The sequence below is a fragment of the Phragmites australis genome, chromosome 15, assembly GCF_958298935.1.
Source record: "Phragmites australis chromosome 15, lpPhrAust1.1, whole genome shotgun sequence".
Classification (NCBI taxonomy): Eukaryota; Viridiplantae; Streptophyta; class Magnoliopsida; order Poales; family Poaceae; genus Phragmites; species Phragmites australis.
In genome coordinates, this window is record NC_084935.1 from 9,350,028 (window position 1) to 9,377,262 (window position 27,235).

Sequence of the window (27,235 nt, forward strand, 5' to 3'; positions counted from 1 at the left end):
GGATCGAAAGCGGGAGAGACTTGCCGGTAGTTAAGATCGCAAGACAGAGGACACGTGTCAATGTCAGAAGACCTACTTAAGGTCAAAGCAAGTAGATGTGAGTCACGCATTAAGAATCGTGCGAGTCAGTTTCCTAGGTTGGGCACAAAACTGCGGGCAGATGGAGTGCATATGGTATTATCGTGAAGCTTGCGTCGAGACGAAGCTAAGTTGTGAAGGTAACACAGTCATCCGATTGATAGAGGAAAAAATGGATCAAAATACCTCTGGTGGTAGGTAAGAAGGTACTACAAGATAAATGTATTTTGGGAACTGTCAAAGAAACTTAGGGGTCATATTTCCTAGACTATAAATAGAGAGGTTTTGCTGGTTAGAAAACCACCCCTTTTGAGCTATCCATATGAGAGCTTTGTGTTAGAGTTTTAGAAGAGAGATGAGTATTTAGCCTTTGTAATATATAAGAGTTTTGAGAGGTAGCATTGGACTGACCTCTTTGAATAATGAAATTTAAGTTTTTGCATATGTTTGAATTCTCCTCCTTCCAGTTTTCTTTTATTGGTTCCCTTGTAAGTTTAGATGTAATTTCAATATTTTGGGAAGTTGATTTTTTTATGCTAGAGGTATAGAATTCATATACACATGCATATATGATGGGGTATTGAATTTCCTTGCCTCTAGACCATCATCTTGGAGAGTTTACTTGCTTAATGATCTTGTTTCCGTTTCGTTTATCTTCAAAGTTACGAGCTTTTGAGCACAAAGACACGTATAATAGTTTTGAATAGAATATATGGTTCATATTCTATCCCTGGAGTCATATTGCTTTAAAACTTTTCATCTCACTTTGTCTCTCTGAGTATTTTGCTTCCGCTCAAGCTTTAAGGTACGTTGGGTGATTAAAAATATGAGAATATCATCTATTTTGTAAGAAATTGTTGAGACACCTATTCACCCCTCTAGTCACCACCTTCGGTCCTATAATATCCATTAAAATTATTCACTGATTTTAGGTCCTTGATTTTAAATATCGAAAAAACTGAAATGGACGGGTGCACAATAGATCGAGGGCTGAGGTCCACCACAGGAGCGTGTAGTTTCGATTTTCGAAATCCAACCGTTTGGCCTCCACCAATAACTTCCCGCTCAAGCGCCAGACACGGCAATCATTCGAACCCGACGACCCCTCGGATCCTCGCTCCTCTCGAACCCTTCCCCAACGCATGGACGCCCTCCCCGCACGCTCCCGAACCTTCTAGATCCTCCCTCCCAGGCCGCCATGAACCGCCGCGAGCCCGCCGACTCCCCCTTCCGCGACCTCTCCAACCTCCGCGCCCCGAGACCTAGCCCCAAACCCGTACCCGCCTCCCCGCTCTTCTTCGCCGCCTCCAAAACCCCGCTCCAGGCTCCCACTCCGACGCCACTCCGCCGCCGGAGGCCCGGCGCCGGCGCACCGACCCCAACGCCCCTCGGCCGCCGCCTCCGCGCGCTCGAGGCCGACCAGTTGCGCTCCGCCCGCCGCGCCGAGTCCGGCGGCGAGCGCGCCCTCCGCACCTTCGCCGCATCCGCTTCGTCATGGCTCTCCCTCCTCCTCCGCGACCCCTCCGCCTGCGGCTGCTCACCTGCCACTGGTTCCGCCGCCTCCCAGCCCTGCGCTGCGGGTAAGCGCGACGCGCTCGATGGAGAGCGGGCGAATGGGGGGCGCAGCCCGAAGAGGCGCCGTGGTGGTGATCTCCGCGGGGAGAGGAGGAAAGGAATGACGCCAGTTATGGCGGCCGCGTTAAGGGATTCTCTGAGGGAGGCTTGCAGCCTGGATGATGTTACGGAGAGGATGGGGAGGCACATGAGCAAGGACGCGTGCGAGGAGGTGCTCGTCATGATGTACCAAATTTGCAAGGTGAGAAAATTTCTAGGATTTACCGTAGAGGCTTCGAAATTTAAAATGGTGGCGTACTAATTTTGGGTTTGTCAGGTTAGGATATGTGAATTGGAAATACCCTCTTCTGGATTGTATTTGGTGAATTGGGCATTGTAAATTGAAATTGGTCTTGTTCTAGTGGCCTGTTAAGGTTCTGTAGTTATAGATTTGTCAAAGTATAGCTCCTCGTCTTGCAAAACAACACATGAGATATGGAACGATTGGGTAAGTTGGATATGGCACGTTATATATTGCCTTATTGTGCATCTCTTTGTTATCTGTAAAAGCACTTGCTGTTTGTCCCGTGTAAAGGATTTAATGCTAAAAATTAAGATTGATTTCTTTAGTATCTCTACTCTAAATTTGCATGCAGTTCTTGTTTTTTAAATGAACCTAGAGTACCTTAAACATTAAATTTTCAGCCTACATTACACAGCAGCACCATTGATGCTCTAATTGTTAATGTTTTATTTTTCAGAACATCGATGAGGGTAGACTGAAGATGAAAGCACATTGCCCTCTTGTTACTGACCTTAGGCTCAAAGAGAAAGCAATCAGAATTTTCATGTGTTACAATCCAGAGTGGCTCAGGATTGGCTTGCATATTGTCCTTGGGGGTGATTCCCTGCTGCCGAATGGATCAGGGAAAAAGGACAAGGAGGTTCCTTTTCTAAAACTTATTCTGGAGAAGCAGATGTTTGGTCAAATCATGACTGCAAAATCCTCTGCTCATAATAAGGTGGCACAAGGGCTCCACAGACAGGGTTATAGTGAACCGTTAGGCAATATAATACTGAAAAGAATTTTTCTGCTTGTTGCCGCACTGGACAGAGCTAAAATAGAAAGTGCTCTACCTGGCGAAACCGGAATTGATGGCCTTGATGGTGGATCCCCTCTTTTATTTTATCACCAAGACCAAATAAAATCTAGTCGGCAAATCATTCAGGGTAATATAGGCTATAGCTGAATCCATCCGCTTTTGATTATTTTTCCTTGTGGACGTGCATGTGCTCTATTCAGATTCTATTCTCTTCTTTGACTGGTTACTGAATTGTAGAGTCTTTGGGGGAGGCCATGCATGGAGAAGGTGACCTCCTGATTCACCTCGCAACTATGGGATATAAACTGAGTTATCAACAGGTATCCTGATTGTCTATATTACTGTGCTGAACCTTCTTTTTTTGTGTTTTAGGGTACTACAATTTTCTTCCGGAAATGGTATAATTTAAAAACTTATTTGGATATTTGGGATTGTTCTAATTTCTTTTCTCTACCAGCCTGCTCTGTCAGAGTATGATTTCACTATAAGGAGTCTATTTGAGGATCTCCAAGATGGCATAATTATTTGTAGAGTTGTTCAGCTGCTGCTCTCTGATGCATCAATTATTTTGGTATGATATCTTTTTTTGCTATATTAATCAGTCAGATGCTATTGCCATTTGATTTACAATGCAAACATGCTGTATTTCAGAAAGTGACTGCTCCTTCAGATACACATAAGAAGAAGTTGCATAATTGCACCGTAGCTATACAGTATATCAAGCAAGCTGGGGTTCCATTATCTGATTCTGATGGAGTCACAATTTCGGCTGAAGACATTGCTACTGGGGATAAGGAGCTTATTCTTTCATTGCTGTGGAATGTGTTCATCCATATGCAGGTCAAACAGTCAATATAAACTTGTTAGGGACTTCCTTACTCCTGTCAAAAGTTTTCTATTGTTACATACACCTTTCTTTGTCTCAAAGATCTGGTATTCTAGATTGCTTAATGTTTATTAGTGGATTTTTTACTCTCTGCAGAAAGTACAATTATAGTAGGAATTTGCTAAACTTTTAGTACTACGCCTTCTCAATCTAAATAATCTCTGACAACTTTTACTTGCCTAAATCATAATGGTTGCGGTAGAGGCTTGCTACTTAGTGGTTATGTGTATGCTTTAGTATCCTCATCCTAGTGCCTATTCTCACGTTAAATTAGTAAATTATGTTGTAAACACTCATACAATGGTTCTATGAGATGCTGCGGAGTCTGTAAACTAAATGAATGGTTTTGTCAAGGCAATGATATCATTTAACTCATTCAGGTGGATGTGTTGGGCCTTAAAATATCATGTTCTGGAATAATTGACCTGTCGCTCTTAACTCTCGTGATCTTTTGCTCCTGCACAGCTACCCTTGTTAGCAAACACAACTTCACTAGCTCAGGAAGTGACCAGGCTAAAAGTACTAACGGTGAGTGATTTATTCATCATAGTCTTCAACAGTTCGAATGTGTGGGCAGAATGGGACAAGTGCTTCACCGTACCAATTTAATCCTATGTGTTTGCTTCTTTATTTATCAGTTTAATCGGAGACTTTTGTTAATTATTTTTATGATGGGTTCTATTTCTTTTGTGTCAGGAACAACTAATTTCTGAGAGCAAGTCACACATTGGCTTGCTTTACGATTGGGTTCAGGTAAGGGTTCCTTTTGTTTTCTTTCTGTTGCTTACATAATTACGTGCTCACCACATGTATGAGTCCAACGGTAATTTTCGTACTTCATTGATTTGGTTATTTGACAGGATATATGCATTAGTTGTCACTGTCAGCTGTTAGCAAACAACCATGACTAAGTGGGAAGGCTGTAAACAGCTGTCCTATGCTTGCGAAAAGACTGACATGTTATATACATATTTTCTAAGTGTTCTTTTGTTTGTAAAATGTCTGTTGGCATTGTTGCTTCCTTTCTGTTGAAAATACTCATGTTTGGGTTTCCATGTTCCACATCTTATAATTACGTTTAATGCTGATGGGATTCAATGCCTCATTAAGTTGCAAGCTCAAAGATCACACAGTTACATCATTGATTCCATGTTAACTAACTAATTGAATTGGGATCCTTTTGAGCTTACTATTTTTCAACTTGTGTGATGTTAAACTTCCAATCTTGCGTTTATTTGTCTAATTGCTATGTATGTGTGTTTTTTCCTTTGTTCTTTTACAGGTGATATGCTCAAAAAATGGCATGAAAGTTGAAATTCCATCTCAGTTTGACAGGAGAGCACTGAACTGCCTCATCAACTATTATTTGGACATTGATATTATTCCTCTCAAGGTTCTCCTTAACTTTCATAAGTTTACATGTTTTATTTGCACTGTAATCACACCATCTTTATGTGCCACTTCGCTTCCTATGTGCTCATCTTTTCTGTTGGTTGTTACTTTTAGGACACACTAAGTGGATGTCGAAAGGAATTGTTCACCAGTCATGAACTTGATACTATTACTGATATCGCCAGCTGTCCATCCAGCAAGATGGGGAAAGTGCTTGCAGACTTTCTTCAGGTAGTGATTTGTTTGTTTGTTTGCACAAGGAGTACTCTGTTTCTCAAACTTTTTTCTGCAATATGCAGGATATTCCAGCTAGCAGTATCCTAGCTGATGATGTATTATTTGATGAAAAGAGTGCAATACTTTTGCTTGCATTCCTATCTTCATATCTGACTAATGACAAAAGATTGGTAATATTTGTTTCATCACTTTCAAGTTTTCCATCCTTGTGTTAAAGTCCTGTTCTAACATACATGAAGCATCTTCTTTGATTTATATAGGATCAACTAAAGAATTTTATCAATATGAGGTTGGACCACCAAAGCCCGGAGACTAAGATTTCCGCTAGGTGTAGATGTCGAGGAGAGGATGATGTGAAGTATCAATCTCCTCGGACGAATAACAAAGATGGTTCAGGTACCAACCAGGGTTTGTCCTTCATCTCTTTTGGTTGCAAACTTTTTCTGCTGAATTTTTTTTTTGCGTAATGTTGTTGTGATATGTTATACTCCATTGCCCTACACAGCATTGTTGTTTTGTGAATTCCCATGGTTTCTTTAACCATATCTAACCATTCTGTTAACACAAGAATTTTCTGCAATCTAGTGAAATCCGTCTTATTCTTTTTCTAGAGTGGGCTGCAACTATTATACAGACTCATGCCAGAAGTATTATTGCAAAGAATAAATATTGTAAGCGTAAGAAGGCAATATTTATCCTGCAAGGTGCTCTCAGAGCTTGGTCAGCTGTTATCATGAAAAGGAATCGTAGCTGTCTAGCTATTGCTGCCTCTACTCCCTGGAAAGCACATGGTACATTTTCCCTACTAATTCACCATGATTTATGCATCAATTTTGTACCTACTACATTGTTGGTGTCTATTTCCTTACAGGAAACTACAACAGACATTTTGTTTTCATAATAGAAAGGCGTAGATTTGTGCAGATGAGAAAATCTTCAATTATGATTCAGCAGGCTGTAAGGATTTGGATTAGAGGAAGAAAAAGCCACGATAACAATGAGCCTTTCAAAAGGCATGAGTTCTTGGAAACTACAACTCCATCCGAAACTAATTGTATTGCTCCTGCCCCTCTGGAGCAACGCAGTGGTCAGGATAAAACCATAGCTTCAGCCACTCCTTCGCAGCACTGCGAGCGTGTGGATACACTCAGAGCTTCTGCTGCTCCTCATCTTTGTTTTGATGCCATTGACTGTCTAGATTCAGCCACTCCACTGCAGCTTAGCGATAAACCGAGCAATCCTGTAACTTCAGCCATTCAGCTGTGCAAAAGTGGGCGTGACTGTATAGATCGTCCAAGTCCTCTTCTGAGTATGTTTGAGAGTAGCCGTATAAGTACCGTTAGCTGTCAGTTGTGTGAGGTTGAGACTTCCAACGTAGTTTCAGCCACTAAGCTTGTGTGCGAGGATGACGTGGACTGCGGTGGCAAAATTTTATCTCGAACTTTCTTCAAGCATGAACAGCCAGTGTCTACCTGGATCGATTTCCCAGTTTTCAAGGAAGTAGTGGCTGTTCAAAGGATACAATCTGCATATAGAAGATTCTTGCACAACAGAAACTTAAGGGTAGCTGCTACAATCAAAATCCAGAGCCACTGGCGGGGTTTATCAGTGCGCAAGTGCTTCACAAGGCAAGTTCAGGCTATCATAGCAATCCAGACCTCAACAAGACTATTCTTGTACCACCGGGCTTTTCAGCGGCGCCGGCTTGCTGCAATACTGATTCAACAAGTTGTCAGGGGATGGTTAGCTAGAAAGAGACTGTTAGGTTAGTATGTACACCTAACATGGCTCTTGATATGTTTTGTTGCACATTCTCCAAAAGGAATGATATATTTTTGTTGCATATTAACCGGTATTACTTATACAGGTTCTTCGCTGCAAACCTACAGAAGACTTTGTGTACTTGACCAAAGTCAACACAAAAAATGTCATCAAAGCCTTGAGTTGAAAATTGTGCTACATTCAGTCTTAAGGCTACAAAGATGGTGGAGGAAGTTCCTGCTGCATCAGTCCATCAGAACATCAGTGATCTCAATTCAATCTTTTGTCCGTGGTTGGTTGGCTCGGAAACAACTAAATCGAGTTTTCTGTTGCATCAACATCATTCAAGTATGTGTGCTATTTTTCTATTGCGCCTAGACTGGATAGTATCCCTATTTTTTAATTGCTTTTAGACTGGATCGTATCATTTAAGCGTGAAAAGAGTTGATCTGACAAGTCTATTTGCAGAGATGGTGGAGAAAACATTTGTTTCTTGAATCAAGGAAGAAATCTGTGATTGTTATCCAAGCTCATTTTCGTGGTTGGATAGCACGACAAGCTGCAATTAGAAATAGGAAACGTATTACTACAATTCAGGTATCAACCAACTACTAATGATATGATAGTTATATAGGTACACTAGAGTGCCAGAGGATCCTGTCTGGTGTCAGAACATTTCTTTTCACTAGTTGGATATATGCAGCTCAATACTTGGTTCCTTACATCTATTGAGATTCCAGATGCGAACATGATACTTTCTTATAGCATAAACAGCTGTAATTACAAAGTTGCATCTTTTATCCATTGACATTCAACTAACTGATTGTTGCAGTCCTATGTTAAAGCCTACCTTGTGAGGAAAGCTTCGAAGCAAGAAGTTACTGATATAAGGTCTAGATTACTGAAGTCTTCTGCACAAGTTGATGATAGCATGCGCCTGATCAACAGACTGGTGGCTGCACTGTCGCAGCTTCTTCGCTGTCGGAGCATAAGCAGCATTCGACAAACTTGCGCAACACTAAGTAAATACATTGTTATGTTTCCTTTTCAAATTTTTCTCCAACCTAGATTCATCATATGCTATTAGACTGCAATGTTCTTGGCAACAACATCGTTGGCACCTTACTGTTTTGTGATCCTTTATCATTGTCTACGCACTTGATTCAAGAGCTGAGAGGTTATACGTACCTTTTCTCCTGCAGGTACTGCTACAGAGTATTCCGAGAAGTGCTGCGAAACACTAGTCAATGCTGGTGCTGTAGACATTTTGCTCAAGCAAATCCATTTGCTGAACCGTGGGATCCCTGACCAGGAAGTCTTGAAGCAAGTGCTCCTTTCTCTCAGGAACATTGCACACTATCCGAATCATCTTAGGATGGTGCTAGTCAACAATCCAGAATCAGTTGAAATCATCTTCCATGAGTTGCTCAGGTATGATTCGTAGTATACATCGCTCAACTGATCAAACTTCGTTTAACTTGCCTGGTTAGTTTATGCTATCACATTCGCATCGTTGCAAGCATTTTTTGGATATCCTCCAAATAGAAGCTCAGCTGAAGTTAGTGTCCTCACCTGTAAAACTTCATGTTTGTAAGCGAGGCCTGTTGTTCTATTCATGCCCCCATCTTTCCCGTTTCGTGCCTGCGTATCACAATCATTTACCTTGAACATGGTAGATTGAGAATCGACATGGCTTTGAACTTGTTGATTTCTTAGCATTAGACACTTATAGCTGTATCATAAGCTGTGTTTTTAAAAAAAACAAGTTCATTCTCTTGTGGGTTGATATACTCAGGAACAAAAAAGACGGGTTCTTCATCGCAGCTGATATTCTGAAGAAGTTTTGTGAATCCAAGGAAGGCCATGAAACCGCCCGAACACTGCAGTACCACACAAGGAGGCTGCGCAATCTGGTGCAGGACCTCGAGAAGAAGGTGGAGCTCGACAAGAGGTGAACGCAGAACACCCCTAAGACATACAATATTGAACTAGTTTTCCCTACTGAACTACCCCGGCCGCCGATGTTCCGTCCACTGAACGGGCTTCTCTTCTTTCTGCAAGGAATGGCCGCACCGGAGCCGTGAAGGAGAACAATCTGCGGCGCCTTGGGGAGGCCGCCACGCTCTATAATCTCCTGACTAGTGATCATTAACGCGGCGATACGGCTAACTGAAAGGCTAATCTGGCGTTTTACAGTACAGTCATTAGTCTTAGAAGGTCTTTCCTGTTACTAGAAATGATTATGGTGCGAAGGTAGAAATCTTGTTAATAGCCACGACGACGAGCTTGTAGTGTGGGCTGAGTTCTGTAGCCGATGTAGCCTTTGGTGTGTGGTTTGTTTTGTGACTGGTGTGAGAATCATAGGCTTGATGTGTTAATCATAGGATTAACTGCCTTCTGATTGGAAACACAGAGAAATACATGTTCTTGTGGGCTCGCCTTGTGCTGCGCTCCCTCACGCACGCGCGTGGACTATTGCTTACCTATCACTTAACGCTTACCATTTATGCCTGCTTTTGAATGTGTAATACTGACAGAACTTGATTCGCAAAACGGTTCTTGAAATAAATTTATAAAAAGATTGAAAGTATTATGAATTTTCAAGTTTGTCTATTGTTTGTGAGAGGGCGTAGCCTTTAGGTAGCAATAGTTTGTGAAAGGGGTGATGCCACAATTCAGTTTTGAAGACAGTAAACCACCCCAGCAACGAGCTAGTTTATTGAATTAGAATGGAACACCTGCCAATGTTGTCCCGATATAAAAGGGCAAGTCTGTAAAGAAATCTTGCCCTATTAACATTACATTTGGGGCGGATACCATACATACATAACAGTACATGTACACCCTCTATCTAGTAGTCCTAAAGTCATAACTTACAGTACATGTACACCCTCTCTATCAAGCCGGCTACAACAATACTAAAAAAATCCAGTTGAAATGGCCATGAGTCAGTCTGCCATTATCCGCTGGATTCAAGATTGATTGACTGCACTAGTTGCGCTGACCTTCGCCTTCGCTTTCCATCAGGAGTCAACCTGATTGCTGCCTTGACAGGAACCTTGCCATTTCTATGCAACTGTTTCTTGGGGGACTTTTGTTGCGCTGGAGAGGATTCGCCGCCTTCGCCGCAATTTTGCAGAGGTAACTTGACTCGCTTCCGGGCAAAGCGTGCCTCCATTTCTGGCCTTCGGTTGGGACCGATTAGCCTTGCACGGAATGGATTGTCAGCTGTGTAGCACACCAACGCATTCGTGGCCTGTCCTTTGTCCAGATCAACACTCCTGCCGTTCACCTGGAACAAGAACGAAGCTCAGAAATGCTTGGGGTTTGCCCCAGATTATGAAACTGGAAGAGAAAAGGGGGTTACCAGCTGGAGAAGGGCGGAGAATGTTCTTGCAACCTCGTACTTTGGTCTGCCACTAACAATCTCACTAAAAGCTGCAATCCCTGTATTATCAGTTCTTGATGAAAGTGTGTCAAGGATTTGTTCTCCGTATGAGCCAATATCAAAAGGTGGGTTTTTATCCTGAGAAGGCACAAAACGTAGTAGTGGTGAGTGCTAAATAAGTTCATGTACGCAGGATGGTAATCAGTTCAAGCCACCAACTAACCTGCTCTTCCAGGGCATGCTCAATTCTTTCTTTCCATGTTGAAACTCGTGCATCCATCTCGCTCTGCTGTTCAACCTCAGCTATGCTGGCAAGGAGAGCATTCTGTACGAAGAATTATCTGTGTCAGTTTTGGAAGTTGAAGAGCAAAGATAAAATTGAGGACACAGCTCAAAATTAGATAGTTCTCAGTTGCAATTTAGTTTCTGGAAATCAGCAGTCAAAATGAAGAAGTTTAGCTAATCATAAAAGCTGTCAAGGATCATCCTCTAGGTGTGCTTTGAGGCTTAAGTGTGTGTGCCGCGCGCGGGTGCATGTGATGTGCATGGGTAGGGGAACATAGCTTGGTTGGTAGAGCTGAGAGCTCTGCTTTTGCAATCGGTCATTGTGATTACAGGCTGGGCGTCTAATTGTTCATACAGTAACGATCTAATGATCATCTATTTGGGGGCCACTACCATGTCGCCAAAATGGCAAGCTTTAACCAGTGCACGCACGAAAAGTGAGAACACATTATATATCAGCAACATGATAATTTTGTTGAACTAGTTTAGCGTCAACATAGCAAGAGAATTGTGCATGTAAATTTACAATTGCACTTCTTTCAGACAGTTGTAGAAACTTGGCTGTAAAGTCTAATATTACGACACGTGACAAAGATGAAAGAGGTTCAAAGTGGTTTGGCTTGTTGTCCAATAGGGTAACAAGCACATTCGGACGCCTAATGTATGTGCCCACATGTTGACTTGCATGGCACCAAGATGCTTGTAAACACATATCCAAAAGAAATAAAGGACTCCATGCACCAAACCAAAATTTAAGAGATAAAGAGGCATAGATGCATACGGAGAAATACTTACCAGATGTGACCGGCACAAATCATCAAGGCTTTCATGCGCATCCATGGTATCCTGTGTGCCTTGATCCCCATCAGGTGGTATATCATTAGTCTGAACAGAGGTAAAATAAACATGTAATATTACTCCAAATGTTGAAAAACTGATAACACCGACCAGCCAATTAAAAACTCAAAAAAAAAAACCTTGACAGGATATGTTGTAATGTCAATGTCAACATCCACGTCATACATATCATTCGTCATATCTGGCTCATCAATGTCATCGTGATCATTTACTACAATATTGGGTCCACTGTCATCCTTGAAATCTCCAAACACGTGGCTATTTTCTTGCTCTCCAAATTCAAATGACCTCATAAGCTGCATGTTGCAAGGTTGAGAACAAACTAAAATCAAAAAGATATGACAAGCCTAATGGACTTGGACACATATGTTACAATGCTGAGCACCTTTTCATAAGGAGGGGGCGATTGGGAAGCATGAAGTTCCTCCTGCAGAGACTGTTGCACTTTGAAATATTTCGCTAGTTCAGGGCTAATGACACCATCCATCTTTGCCATAGGAAATAGAGATGCAACAGTTTTCTTTTTCAGAGCACCAATAACCTGCCGGGCAAAACCTTTTACTGCTCAAAACAAATCAGAAAGACAGCTCAATACATAATTCGTCAAAATAAAAACATAAGGCACTAAATACATAGACATGTCCAGAAAACAACAGCTTCCGGTACCTCTCCTGTAAGGTCTAATCTTTAGGTTGCCAGGTTCATGGGGATTCAACGGTCCCCATGGATCCTCATCATCAGAATCATCCGCAACATCTGGATCATCTGGGTGAGGCATGTCATCATCAGGAGAGCCATGGTCAACAGGATCAGACCAATTGTCATCTACATTGAAGTCACTGATATTTTCTTGAGTTTGATTTGCATTCGTTTCTTGAGATTGATCAGGATTGTTTTCCTGAGTTGGATCGGTGCATCCTTGGACTTTTCCAGGGGTCAATCTACGACCGGTGCCCCCTGATCTTCCATTTGGGGAAGTGAAAACACTGGTTCGGCTTTTAGAAGGCGCAGAGCTGCCTTGATGAGCCACACTATTTTCTTTACCAGATTTTTTTCCTTGCAGAAAGTAAAAAACAGCCGGTGCATCACATGGATCCAGCAGAAGGAAACCTCCATAAAAATCGCACGTTGCTAACTGCAATACATAAACAACAATGACTATTTCAGTGCGGCAGTAAACGTTGGCCAGTTGCAGTTGCAGTAAAGGAGATATAAAGTATACCAAATATGAGTCTAGCTCACTCGCTTCGCTATCCAGACAGTCTCCTTCAAACACCAGCAGATTTGCTGGTGGCCTCACAATTTTTCTTTGTAAATCATCTCGATAGACACTGTTATCCAGAGTAGTCCTTGCTTCCACTGGTAATTTAAACAGGAAATAGGCTTCTTAACTCCATATCATTCAAAGCAGCAGCCTCGGTGAAGGGTCCACTTACCTGGGACATCATCTAACCCCACAAATATATCATCTTCTTCATTGGGAATTGTGCTAGGATTGTTTTCATCAACTTGAGCTGAGCCATTTTCCTGTTGATCCTGCCTGGTATAGTTAAAATGCTTTAGACTATTTGTATCTAAATAAGAAAAGATTAGCATGTGATAGGATTGGAGAAAACCTCAAGGTATCATTTAAATATTGAATTATACCCCAAGGTATCACACTGATCTAGGCAGTCATAAAAAAAATCACTCTTGTATGTACGGAGAACAATTGATGAAATCAAAAGCTTTTCTCCGAGCAGTACTATAGGCTGGGAGCGGTCAAGATTTTTATCTGAGCATGCAGTAATTTTTTCACTACTTAAATATTGTTGCAAAGATGTATTGGATTAAAGGGTACTTGAAGTGTGTTCAAAAGATGTATTGGATTCAAGGTTATCAAGGCGGTAGGGTGAGGTGAGGCATCTGTCCACTGCCTACACACCTAGGTACCTCAGGCGTCCACGAGCCAATGCCATATCCCCTCTTGCAAAGGAGTAGGTGATGGTGCCAGTGGTGATGTGGAAGGAGACAAGGTCAATGCTGGAAAGAAGAACAGACGATAAAGGAAAAGGGCAGATAAAAGGAGAAGACGTGTAAAGCCCACATGATCCAGTATGGGACATTTGATTGCACGCGAGCCATGAGAGGACCCTTTGGGCTCACCCGTCTGCCATTGCATCATCGCTTCCCTCTCATCTCTTCTACTCTCTCCCTTCTTCCCTGTGAGACGGATCAGCTGTATCACCTTCGGCTCCAGAGGATGGCAATGAGCTCTATTTGCAAGGATGGGGCCCAATTCTAACTAAGTGCATGTGTTCCTTCCTCTCTCCATGCAACAGTAGGCAAGGCGTCCACCATGGCAGTCACCGCCGACCGCCTCGACGCCAAAGCAAAACCTAGGTGATGCCTTAATAACCATGATTAGATTACTATCTTGCATAAGTACAGAAAGGTATCCATTTAGCAATATGTTGGGTGTTGAGCCCCTGGATCATGGAGCAAATCCACCGAGTGGAGTTTGATTTGGGCCATTCATCTTGAGTTCAGCGCGTATGAGCTACATAGAAAGTTTAAAACCAAAAAAGTGTCCGGCACTGTGGAGTTCAATCCCAAGTGCCGGATGAAGAACGAAAGGAGAAGATCAACGGAAACAGGCAAACCCCACCAGGGCTCCTATAAAGGGTACACCAATCGTAGCTTCAACACTCTTACTTTCAGCTAAAAATGCCTTATTTTGAACTTCTATGGTTTCCGAAATAAGCGCTGAAACGTGTATCTGCCCTGTGACGTTTCGGAAGCCTACTCTTATAAGGTGTGCAAAACTGTAGCGTGCATTTAACACTATCAGATTCAGGCCCACTTGGATAGTAAGATTACACACAATTTCCAAGAAAGCAACCTAGTACATAACGGATAAATCTGACGACATCATCATTTTTTCCTTACTTCTTTTGCGAGAGGAACTCCAATGCATGAAGCACCAATGAGTACAAATACTCCACCTTCCGACTGTACACTTGAACTGATCCCTGGAGCAATAACGCCGCTGCACGTAACCAAAAAACCATGAATTAACAGGGCAACCGAGGGGCTTGCAAAAGAAAATAACTTTCTTTTTCATGCTAAATCCCGTTTAGATTGGCTAGAGTACCGTGAAACCTTGGAAGAAAGCAACAAAATTCAACTAAAAAGAAGCTGCTTTCTTTAACTCTTATCCAAGCAAAAGAACAAAAACACAAATCACACAATTCCATATGTTCCAGCTTCGTAGTCCTCCATCCACAATCAAACAACACAAAAATGTCAAAATTTCCAGCCTCCCAATATCCAACTCTCTGAATCCCTATAGATAGAACGACCCCTGAAAAGAAACGTTGCGCATAAACCGCAAGAAACCTCGTCCTCCGCACCACCGTACCTTCGGCGAAGTTGACGGAGTGCGCCCCTTCCTCGCCGGAGACCTCCCCGGAGCAGACCCTGAGGAGGTACTCCTCGAGGCTCTTGGCGACGTCCACCTCCCAGTTCGACTGGGGTTCCCGGTTCGCCTGCAGAATCGGGAACCTCCCTCCGCTCGCGCCCCCCTCCCCGCCGCCGTCCGCCATGCCTCCACCCCGGCCAACGAGGCTACTAGGCGCAAGGAAGCATCTTTTGTGGAATGGGGGTTCGAAACCCTATGTTTTTAGAAGCTTCTGGAAGGTTGAGCGCTAGACGAGGGCAGTCGGAACTCGGAAGCCTGGAGGGGGAAGGAGAAGGGGGTTAGGGTTAGGAGGGAGGGTTGGGGAAATTTGGATTTCGAAGCTCTCCCGCTCGATGGATTTGGGGTGGCGGCATTAGAAGTTTTGGTGAGGGTCCGTTATGCAATTTTAGGAACCACAGGAGGATAGATGGATAAGTGAACGTTCGAGTTTTTCAAAAACAGCACCATACTTTTCGATTATTGTGAAATCTAACACGATAGTACATCTCTACTCGTATGATACACTAGCCACCATGTATAAAGACTACGGTGGATAGCGTCCAAATTCAATTTATGGCCGAGGGGCACAATAAATCTCGACAACCGATATTTTAAAAAAATTACCACCATTGCTCCTGAAGCTAATGCCAAATTCAAGTTGGAGAAAGACATGGTTGATGTATTTCTCTTTCAGTGAGTGGATTAGTGCCCTGGCTCCCTGGCAAGTTATTCCAAACCGACAAAAGGCATCTGGCAAGGTGATCATATATCCCCTACCTCTTTCTGTTATGTGTGAAATGTCTTTCTTGCATGCTAAAATCAGTTGCACAGTGTTCTTGTCCAAGGAGTTCGAGTTAGTGTTCACTCCCCCTAAATTTTTGAAGTATCACAAAGAGGGGTTGATCATTAAAGAGAGACTGATTTGTTGCAACATATTGTAGATTCTTATTATAAAGGATTAGGACAACTTATGAACAAGGACAAATTGGTTGTCTTCTTCAATAACAACTACAAAATGATACTGTGAAACAAAAAATCTTTGAGGGCTTGGATAGTCATACTGAGACGTTGACTAAGAAGTACTTGGGATTGCCCATAGCTTTAGGGCGGTCCTCAAAGGAGGCTTTTGAGTACATGACGAACAATCTTAAGGGTTTCATTATGGATGGAGCGAGAAGTACTTGAGCTGTGCGGGTAGGGAAGTGCTTCTGAAATCAGTGGCACAAGTTGTACCAACCTACCCCATGAGCTGCTTCAAACTCCCAGTGGAGACATGCAAGAAGATGACAAGTATGATCTCCAACTACTAGTGGGCTAGCTCCGCAGATAGCCACAAGATTCATTGGCAGAAATGGGAGCATCTTACCAATCCAAGATGCAATGGTGGTATGGGCTTTCGTGATCTCTAATTGTTTAACATATCAATGCTTGGGAAGCAAGACTGGAGACTGCTCACCAATACGAACTCGCTATGTAAGCAAGTGTTGAAAGGTAGATATTATTCAAATTATGATTTCCTTTTGGCCACAAGGAAAAACATGCAAGTCATATGTGGCGTGCAATATTGGTGGGTTGCGATGTTCTCCAACAAGGGTTGTTTAAGAGAACTGGAAACGGATACACCACGAAAATTTGGTTGGATCGTTGGATTCCGAATCATTTCAATGGTACACCAATTGCACTAGCTAATGGTCAAGAGGTGCAACTTGTAGCTAACTCATGCACAACCAGTGGTCAATGGAATGAATCTCTCATCAGGCAAGTGTTTTTTCCATTTGATGATAATGCTATTTTGAGAATCACGATTGGTCGTGCTGAGGAGGATTCTAGGCCTAGTCACTGGAAATACACGGAGTTTACTCTGTTAAATCGGCATAAAGTTACTGTTGGGAGCTCGATAATAACGGGATGACAAGTTGTTGTCGGGTGGTTCCTCAGCCGAAGTTTGGAAACATTTGTAGAAACAGGAGGTTCCCTTTAAGGTGAGAGTTTTTTTGGCGGAGAGTGATTCATGAATTTCTACCAGTAAGCAGTATTCTACACAAAAGACACATTGATCTAGTTGCTTTATGTGAAGTTTGTGGGGCTAAGAAGGAAAGTATCATACATGTACTGATAGATTTCTCAGTGGCAAAAATGTTTTTGGAGTTATAAAAATGAGCTTATAGGGGTGAAACTTCCAAAGTTTCACCCTTTGACATGGGCTCGGATTTGTTGTTTAATGAGGTACGCCCGAAGCAGGAAGCTAACATCATCTTGTGCGGTATGTAGACACTGTGGATGGCAAGAAACAAGAGAATGCATGGTGAGGTAGTGATGTCTATGAGATAGGCAATATATTGGACCTGAGATACAACATTGATGTTTGGCAAATACTCCATCATACAAGCATTGAGAGGCTGAGACTTCATCAACTCATGTGGGAGAAGCCTCCTACAAGATGGATCAAGTGCAACATTGATGGTGCGTTCTATGAGAACTCTACTGGCGCAACAGATTGTGTGCTTCGAGATGAGTATGGAGACTTTCATGGTGTAGCTGTTGTTTGATATGCGAATGCACTCAATGCATTAGCAATGGAGGCGATGACCTGCCAAAATGGTTTGTTGTTCGCTATCCAGAGGGGGGTAACGAGGGTGATCATGGATACAGACAACAAATTACTCGTTGAACTATGGAACAACTCTCAGCAACAGAGGTTTGGGATTTCGTTAATCCTTGGTGATATCAAGGAGCTTAGCAGGAGGGTTTTGAATTTTTCTATTTCTTATACTAATCGTGTTTGTAATAAAGTTGTGCGTTTTTGCGCAAAATAAGTATCTTGTATTAGGGTTAGCGGTGAGTGGCTTATCTTAGCACCGCTATCAGTACAAAAGTGTTTGCTTTTAGATTGTAATCTTGTTGGAAACTAGTAAATGAAGCTCCTTGATTCAAAAAAAAAAAGTTACTCCAACTCTTCGCTAATTGTCGGGGAGAAATACCAAAGGCCACCTTTTTACTCTATAGCAAATCATGTGTGATTCTACAATGAAATAGATTATTGTTATGAGTAGGAGCGCAATATGGTCCCATCAACAAATCCAATGTCGCACAAGGGTGGAAGTTGGAGTTGTAGATTTTACATCTCCATGTTTTCTGTTGGTTAAAACGCCAAAATAAAGTAATGTTTAGTTTGAATCCTTTAGCAATGCCAAACGGCTAAACCCTATACCCTAAAATACTTATGATTTTACATTATAGCGATAATCTCACATGCACCGTAACTTGCCATAATTACAATCATTTGTCTACACTTACCAAGATATACTCAATTGACGAGCCATTATCCATAATACAGTTACATGTAACCAGAGGTAGCATGAGGAGGAGAAGACAAGCATGCCCTTGTCCTTCCCAAAAAAACCCACAGTGACACTAGGGTCCGTCGGAACAAAGCAAGGGAGGTCGGGCGTGTTGGAAGGATAGGTGATATCGAGAGAGGGGTAGGGTAGTGCTGCCAAAGAGATACGAATGGCACGTCTACTTGCATAGAATTGTAGTTCCTGTACGAATACATTTTGGCATGCATTAAATATGCTTTAGATCATATGTGACATAGTCTCAGTACACAACTACAGGTTATACAACTCCAGATCTAGTTAGCCGCATAGAAACAAGGAAATTTTGGATTCTTGACACCCAAAGTTCCCCATTTTAGAAATCTACCATCGAAATATCTCGGTTCATTTATGTACCATCGAAAGATTGCGCCGTTTAGAAATTTACTACTTTGTTCACTTTGTGAGTTAACAACATCTACTTGGACATTTTTACCCCCGCTCTCTTCCATCAGAATCAAAAGGCACGGACACATGGTGAGCCTTATCCTCTCTGGTTCTATCCGCCATGGCCAAGCAAAAACCCTAAGCGACGTCCTTCCAGTCGCATAAGCCCCGCCGCCGCCCATCTGGCTTTCACCCCCGTCATCCTCCGCCACCACTGCCGTGTAGCTCCTGCAAGCCCTCTAGACTTTATGGTAGCTAGGTCAGCGACTTCATCTTTGGCTGGGATCGGTGGCTTTCTCCCTCTAGTGCAATGCCTACATTGCCATGTGAAGATCTACAGAGGGATTTGCAACAATGACATGAATCGGGACAGAGTCTACTACAAATGCCCAAATTATGATGGGGTACTAATTTTATTCCAATTTGGGTCTTTTATTAGTTTGATTGAGCTCTAAGTTTCTTGTTCCGGGTGGTATAGATTAACGGTGTTTGCAAATTCTTCAATTGGGAGGACCAGTATTGGAAATTCCTCTGAGCTCTAAAGGTAGTGGAAGGTGGTGCCCCTCTTACTGAAGCCAAGAATAGAAGCATGGATATGGAGGAGGACACGAACATAAGCTTGTGTGTTGATGTGACCAAATTGGTTGATGTTTTAGAGAGGATGAACATTCTGCTTACTAGAGTGGTTGTTCTACTCGTTGCAATTAGCTATGAAGTATTTTCAATGAGTATGCATGTAGGGTTGATGTAATGTATTTCCAGTTAGTCTTTGAGCATATACGCACAAGGACAACATAATGAGATGTGTGCATATATTAAGTGCTTTTGCTGTAAAAATTGCTATCTCATGTACTTGGACAAATATCCTGAATATCATATCATTGTGCCTAATTCATGGTCTTCTGAATTCTTCATGCAATACGTATAACAATATGAGCACACATGACCAAAATTTTCATCCAAAATAGAGATATGGTTCAAATAGTTCAGAAACATTACTAGCCTTGCATAGTTTGCAAGTGAAATACATGGTTCAAACTAATAGCAGGCTTACAGGTCCAAGCATAACTGAATTACAGGTTCACGTAGACATGAGGCTACATCACCCCATTAATTGATAGCAAAAGGACTTAAGCTATATCAAAATCCTAAGTTTCCTATTGTTGCGTGAGGGTTTCCATCTTGGGTTACTGCTGAAGGTGTGATAGTACTTGGACTCATCGTAGTCCTTCCCCTAGTAATTGGACCGTGACTTGATGGTGATAATGGAGTAGCATCTGGTCCCTTCTTGTTCCTGCAAAGTCAAGAATTGAAACATGTAAACCCTTTTATTTTTTAGGCCAAAGCTAAACTAGAAGTGGCATATATGTATTACCTGCTTTTCTATGTTGGAAGTGCTTCTTCTTGTGATGCACTGCCTCCTCTCTTCTTCTTCCTAGTAGGTAGTTCTGGCAGGTCTTTATCAGGTTCTAATGCAACATTTTTGCAGCCCTTCTCAATATGTCCAAATTGGAAGCACCTTTTGCATTCATATGGGCCCCTCTTTCCTGACTCTTCATTGTTCTTAATCATTTTCTTCTTTGGCCTACCTGCAGATTGCTCAGGTTTTGGTGGCCTCATCTAAAACCCTAGGTCCAGTGTAGGCTATTGTGACTTGTCACTCATTGCGTTGACCTCAAACTGATAAATGTCTTCGAACCTTTGCACTAGTAATATTCATCCGCATATGACTCTATTTTCAAGCCTCGCAAAGAGCATATGTATGCTATGGCATGAGTACAAGGTTTTCCAGATACATCCCATTGACCACATGAGCATGTACGAGGAAGAAGATTAACTGCATACCGCCAAGATGAGCCCTCTCTACTCACTCCAGAAACTTCAGTCTTCATAAAACCAGCCTTTGTAATGTTGTAATGAAGGTTCCTGCTCTTCATGTTCAGCTCATTAGCAATACTCTGTGGGATGTGGCCACTCATCCTATTGACTATCAACTATCGTGTAGCAACTTTTTCCATTATTTTGACTCTTATCATATCCATGAGATCTACTACTTGCAAATCTTTAAAATCCTTGATCAAATTGTTGAAACATTCTGAAATATTGTTATTAACATAATCCACCTTGCAAATCTTGGAGAATTGAGCTCTTGACCATAAGTGATTATGGAGATCTGAGATAGGTGACAGCCTTTGGACATGATTCTGCAATTTTATCTATTATTTTCTGGTATCTTTTAGGTGTTCAAGCCCACGCATAAAGGCACATGCATCTCAGCACTTCTCCTCTGAAACTCTTTCTAAAATTTGTCATTAGGTGTCTGAAACACTCCATGTGTTCAGTTACTGCACCAAACACATTGGCCACACCATAATCAAGCCCCTTGCAAGCATCTATATGTATTGTCATTCCTGGGGGGTGCCAGTTGCAATTTTCAAATGTGTCATGAAACATTTACAATTAGCATTTGTTTCCTTGTCATACATCCAATTATACCCATCGATGGCCATTGTTGCAGCTAGCTGTCCATTGTACTTTCCAGCCAAGTGAGTGGAGTCTACACCAAGGTATGGCCGACATCCCACTAAAAAGCCATCCACACAAGCTTGTATGGCCACAAACATCTTGCCCTTTACTTTCTTGCAATCAATTTCGATGATGCTCCCTGTGCACTTAGCTTCAATGGCTGCTTTGAAATTCTATAGCATCTTAACGCTATCCTCACAAGTACCATGGAGCTCCTTTAGTGCACACCTCCTCTTTTTCCACACCTTGTTGTATGACAACTCAATTGTAAATTGAGTTTGCAGCATGTCCTGCAATTCTTTGGCACCAAGTGTTGGGTCTATTTCTAACATCCATTTTATTTTATCACAAATCCAAGATGCAGAAACCTCTTTCCTTGTCACCTTGCTAGTGCTAGCACAGGTATGGTTAGGACCATTGTCCGAAACATTATATTTCTAAAACATTGATCTTGCCATATCAATAAGAGTTTGATTCTTCCTTTCTACTACTCCATTTTGCTCTAGAGTGTATTTGGCCGAGAATTCATGTTTGATACCCTTTTCATCACATAAGTCCTCAACCTTTGTGTTCTTGAATTCGGAGCCATTGTCACTTCTTACTTTCTTGATCTTGAACTCAAATTCATTTTCGGCCCTTTTAGCAAAGCTTTTGAAGGTGTTAAATACAATAGTCTTATTATGTAAAAAGAATACCCAAACAAATCTAGAAAAAATATCAACAATGACAAGACAATAGTCATTATCTCCAATACTTATATATGTAGTAGGACCAAATGAATCCATGTGTAATAATTCCAAAGGTCCTGAAGTTGACATAGAGCTCTTGTATGGATGAATTTCCCACTTGCTTTCTGGCTTGACAAGCACTACCAAGCTTGTTCTTATCAAATTTCACATCTTTCAATTCAACTACAATATCATGCTTCAACAAACGATTTAGTTGATTCATACCAACATGACCAAGCCTTCTATGCCAAAACCATCCTTTTGATGTCTTTGTGAACAAGCATATGATAAGCCTTGCATCATTAGAATAAAAATCAACTAGATAAAGATTACCATATCTAAATCCTTTGAAAATAACACTATTTTCCTTTATGCTAGATATGATCACATCATTTGGAAAAAAAAGTGCATGTAAGATCAAGATCATATAATTGAGCAACGGATAATAAATTGAAATTTAAGGATTCAACTAGTAAGACATTTGAGATAGACAAATCATTTGAGATAGCGATTTTACCTAATCCTTTTACCTTTCCTTTGCTATTGTCTCCAAATGTGATTTTGTCACATTCCAATCCATCATTGCTCATAGAAGTGAACATCCTTTTATTTCCGGTCATATGTTGAGTGCATCCACTATCTAGCACCTAATGTCTCCCACAGGACTTGTAGTCTACCTTAGAGTCACCCTTTGCCATAAGACAATGAGGTGTGGAGAAGAGTGAAGGTGCTTCCTTGATGTCTACACCGGCAAGACCATTTTGAGATGGCTTCTCATCATCGGAGTCGAAGCTTGAGCTTACATCCAAATCCCACTCAACATAGCATGCTTGACCATCTTTCTTTTTCTTGTAGTACTTCTTGAAAACTTTCTTACCATCACTCTCCTTCTTCTTCTTGGAATATTTTTCTTTTTTGTTCTTGCAATTTGTGGCAATATAGCCTTTTTCGCCACATTCAAAGTATATTCTTTCTTCAAAGGGATTTCCTTTTGAAAATTGTTCCTTCTTACTATATCCACCTTGATATCTCTTCTTCTTCATAAATTTCTTGAACTTTCTCACAAAGAGAGCCATCTCTTCATCATCCTCATCATCAGCATCACTCTCTTCATGATCATCTTTGCTTCTTCATGCTTGAGCCTTAAATGCGACATTCTTCTTCTTGGCATCACTAGCATCATCATGAAGATCCTCTTGTGACTTCTTGAAAATATCATAAGTGAGAATTTCACTCAAGATTTGCATTGGAGTTGTCTCCTTCAAGTTGGACCTCATAAGCAAAGTGACAATAGTATCATATTTGTTAAGGCAAAACTCTAAGAAACTTATGAGAAAAATCAACATCGAAAACATCCATGCCAAACTCCTTGAGTTCATTTATTATGTTGTTCAAACGATTAAACATTTCTTCAATACTTTCGTTTGGCAACATAGTAAATTTCTCAAGTTACCCTTTATAAACAAAAAGCTTTGTATCCTTAACCATAGTTGAACCTTCATGAATCTCTTTAAGCCTTTCTCAAATTTCATGAGCGGTCTTAAGCTTGCAAATGCGATTGAACTCATTAAGATCTAAAGCATTATAAAGAACATTCATAGCTTGAGCATTAGCAAGAGAATTTTCCCTATCAATATCGGTAAGATTAATGGGATCAAGAAAACTTACGAAAACAAACTAAGGATCACTAGAGCAATAAGTAGAATAACTAAGAGCTAAGTTGATGTTTGCAAACCTAGGGTGACATGCAACAATTTATAATCTAGGAAGATAAATTACTTGAAGTAAATTGCATGAAAGTAAATAACTCAATGATAAGCTAAATAGTTCAAAGATGATACAAGAGATTTTTTTTCCCGTGGTATTGGTGATTTGCTGATCACCCATAATCCACGTTGAGGTGAGTTCAAGCTTTAAACTGCTTCTCGATCAAGTATTCAATTCCCACACAAGGAAGGGCTCATATCGAGCAACTTGACCTTAAGCCGGAAATGAACAAGAACTACTCAAAACCTCGATTCTACTAGCTAAGCACTTTACCACTACGGTAAGGCGTGCTCAAGCCTCTCACAATCACCGATGTGGCTCCTTCACAATCTTCCTTGAAGGGCTCGACGGTGCCACAACTTTCAAGCCGTCTAGGAGGCGGCAACCTCCAAGAGTAATAAGTTGATGATGCTTGCTTGAAGGATCACAAGTGTCTAATTGCTCAAACTCTTTGAAATTATGCACTAGTTGCTCTCAACCTCTCAAAGATGCAATCACCGAGTTAATGGAGAGGGAGAGTAAGGGCAATAGGTCAAGGTGTTGTATTTATGTGCTAGGATCAAGGGATGCATTCAATGAACCAGCCATGCCCTTATTTATACCCCTCTACCCAAAAACTAATCGTTACTGTCGTTCTGACAGTTCTACGCAAGTGGCGGTCAGACCGCAGCATCATTGGCGGTCAACCCCCCCCCCCCCCCGTACAACAGCTACAAACAACGGTCAAAATTAATTCTGACACAGCCTAGCGCTCAGACCGCCATCCTTCTCGGTTAGACCGGCACAACCTTGGTGGTCAGACCAGTGGACCCCACGGTCAGACTGTAGGACCCAAAACTCTCTGTATGATTCTCGGTCAAACCGAGACTTAGTTTTACTTAGTGTTTTGAGAAGAATTTATACATCGGTTAGACCGTCACTCTTAAAAGAGTAAGATTGCTTTGGTTTTTATACAATGGTCAGACCGCCGCCTGGGCCGGTCAGACCACCAACACAAAGAAGCTCCCAAGAGCAGTCTTTTCGACGGATTATCTCAAACTATAATTTTTAACTCTATATGAAATGCAAGTTTGAGCAATTTGGCACCACAAAAACCTTAAGTAACCACACATCAACCCCTCTTAATAGTACGACACATATCCTATCAATCCAGTCAATTTTTCTTCTCTAATCTCTGTTGACCGGTAAAAGAAAATGCCCTACAATTATACTTTTACCTTGAGCTAGCCATTCTTCATGTTTTTCCACTCATGCAACTTCTAGCTCGGCAACATCTTTGTGACTAACCTTTTCATAACTTATTCAAACATGTTAGTCCACAAAAAACATATTGTCATTAATTACAAAAACACGAATTAGGGGCCTAGATGCTTCAGCATCCCCATACACGTGTCCTGTCGCCACTCCACACCAAGTCGGAGGGTCGACAAGCTTGAGCAACTCCAGCTCAAATTGCCGGTAAGTCACTAAGACTCTAAGACGTCGGCATACCACTTGGTATAAGTTAGGATCACTTTTTGATCCACTCTCTAGGAAACAATCACCTAGCAACACTCTCTCTAGGCATATAAGCACTAATCACTCACTAATCTTGTACTTAATTGTCTTGGATGATCACTTTAAGTATTTTGGTGGCTTAGATGTCTTCTCAAGTGTCTATGTGTTTCTTTGGACTCTAGCACCTTCAAATGGCAGAGTGCAGGGGTATTTATAGTCTCAAACACATCACCTAGCCATTTTACTAACGACTCAGAAAAGCTGTTAACACTGGATGATCCGGTGATAACAGTAGTACTAACACCGGATTATTTGGTAAGTACAACCTTAAAAAATAGCCGTTGAAACTCTACTGAAAGCATCTATGAACACCGGACTATCCAGCATAACCTTTAAACTATCACCGGACTATCTAGTGAGTTATCTTGAGTCAACTGAGTCACTTCATTCTTCTCTGTCGATGTGATCCTCCAGTGATCACCGGATCATCTGGTAAGTTGATCTTCGTGCTTCAACACCTGAATCCTTCTCTGCAGGAAATACTCTGGTGAGTACAGCTAGTACACCGAATCATCTGGTGAGTTCATCTTCCTTTGCCTTATTCTGGAAATACTTTGGTGTGTATTGCTTCATTGAGCATCGGATCGTCCAATGAGGCTATCCTCACCCTCCGTCAGAAATGCTCTGGTATGTTCACTGGTTCATCACTGGACCTTCCGATGAGTGTAACTTCCTTAAACTCCACTAACAGAAATACTCCGGTGTACACTTTGGCCTAACACCAGACTATATAGTGAGGCTAACAGTCTCTAGATATAATGCTCCGGTGAGTGCAAACTCCTCTGCACCAGACCATCCGGTGAGAACAAATCTCCTAGGACTTCTCCAATTCAACCAAACTTTGTTCCGGCTACAGTGGCTTCTTATGTATTGCATCTATGAGACCTACTAGCATATATTATTGACAAATATATTAGCCCCAATGACTATGTTGTCATTAATAACCAAAATTACAATCATGGCATAATAGGGTCATTTTCGCTACATCAGCGTTTCTACAGGTTTGAAGGTCAACTACCACAAGTCCTGTATGGATAAAATGAAAATCATGGCTGGTACTTTTGGATGTAAGATAAGATCTTTTCCCTTCACTTATCTGAGCTTTTCTTTGTGGACTAACAGATCAAAGGTGGAGCACTTCTCCTCTCTTATGAACAAATTTGAGAAAAGACTTTCAACCACTTATTCTCTTTTGAGAATGGCTGGTAGACTCACAATGGTAAATTCATCCCTTTCTTCTCTTCCAACTTATGCCATGTGCTTCCTAAGGCTGCCCAAGAAGGTTATTGAGTGCATGGACAGAGCCCGCAAACATTGCCTTTGGAGAGGTTCAGATATCCATGCCAAAGGAAGACCTCTTGTGGCTTGGCCACATGTCTGCACTCCGAAGAATAGAGGGGGGCTTGGGGTCATCAACCTGCATGTGCAGAATCACTTCTTTTGAAACACATTTTCAAGGTCTACAATAAAGTTGATGTTCCTTGGATTAATTTGATCTGTAACACTCACTATGTTGATGGTTCCCTATCGCATGCTTCTACCCCCAAAGGGTCCTTTTGGTGGAAAGACATCATGAAGTCATGTGATCACTTCAGAGGAGTGGCTTTGGGATCCCCAGGTGATAGTTCAATGATCCTTCTCTTACTTGATGTTTGGAATGCAATATACCTCAAAGATCTTCTTCCAAGACTTTTCTCTTATGCAAACGATGAGTAGATCACTCTTGCTCAATTCGTTTCTTCTGGGAACCTTCATGATCTTTTCCATTTCCCTTTGAGTTAGCATGCTTCGAATGAACTAACCGTACTTCAAGAACACATAGCTATGGCACACATCACTCCTGGTCAGAGGGATTCTTGGTCTTGTGTATGGGGTTCCAAACCGTACTCTTCTAGCAGGTTTTACACCTTCA

At 41.6% G+C, this 27,235-nt stretch overlaps 2 protein-coding genes across 3 annotated transcripts; one reads left to right on the top strand and one right to left on the bottom strand.

Annotated features, from left to right (window-relative positions):
• The first annotated feature begins 1,160 nt into the window (after positions 1-1,160).
• Positions 1,161-9,447, top strand: LOC133893568 (uncharacterized). Of its 2 annotated transcripts, none has more exons than XM_062334622.1 (19): positions 1,161-1,894; positions 2,394-2,862; positions 2,973-3,055; positions 3,193-3,306; positions 3,387-3,575; positions 4,087-4,149; positions 4,318-4,374; positions 4,904-5,014; positions 5,128-5,244; positions 5,313-5,420; positions 5,511-5,658; positions 5,862-6,041; positions 6,122-7,015; positions 7,118-7,359; positions 7,480-7,608; positions 7,844-8,033; positions 8,214-8,442; positions 8,807-8,962; positions 9,073-9,447. In XM_062334622.1, exons 1-19 carry the CDS (start codon positions 1,277-1,279, stop codon positions 9,161-9,163), a joined length of 4,188 nt encoding a protein of 1,395 aa, XP_062190606.1. In that variant the 5' UTR covers positions 1,161-1,276; the 3' UTR covers positions 9,164-9,447. The 2 variants fall into 2 exon arrangements, with proteins under 2 accessions (XP_062190606.1, XP_062190607.1); XM_062334623.1 differs by having other exon boundaries at positions 5,511-5,646.
• A 270-nt stretch (positions 9,448-9,717) lies between these two features.
• Positions 9,718-15,373, bottom strand: LOC133891936 (condensin-2 complex subunit H2-like). The gene is made up of 11 exons (XM_062332653.1): positions 14,943-15,373; positions 14,471-14,570; positions 12,979-13,082; positions 12,765-12,901; positions 12,209-12,677; positions 11,928-12,103; positions 11,662-11,838; positions 11,480-11,569; positions 10,623-10,724; positions 10,379-10,537; positions 9,718-10,303 (listed from the first exon to the last, which is right to left on the bottom strand). The coding sequence occupies exons 1-11, from the start codon at positions 15,124-15,126 to the stop codon at positions 9,971-9,973; spliced, it is 2,031 nt and encodes a 676-aa protein (XP_062188637.1). The 5' UTR covers positions 15,127-15,373; the 3' UTR covers positions 9,718-9,970.
• Between the last annotated feature and the right edge of the window lie 11,862 nt (positions 15,374-27,235).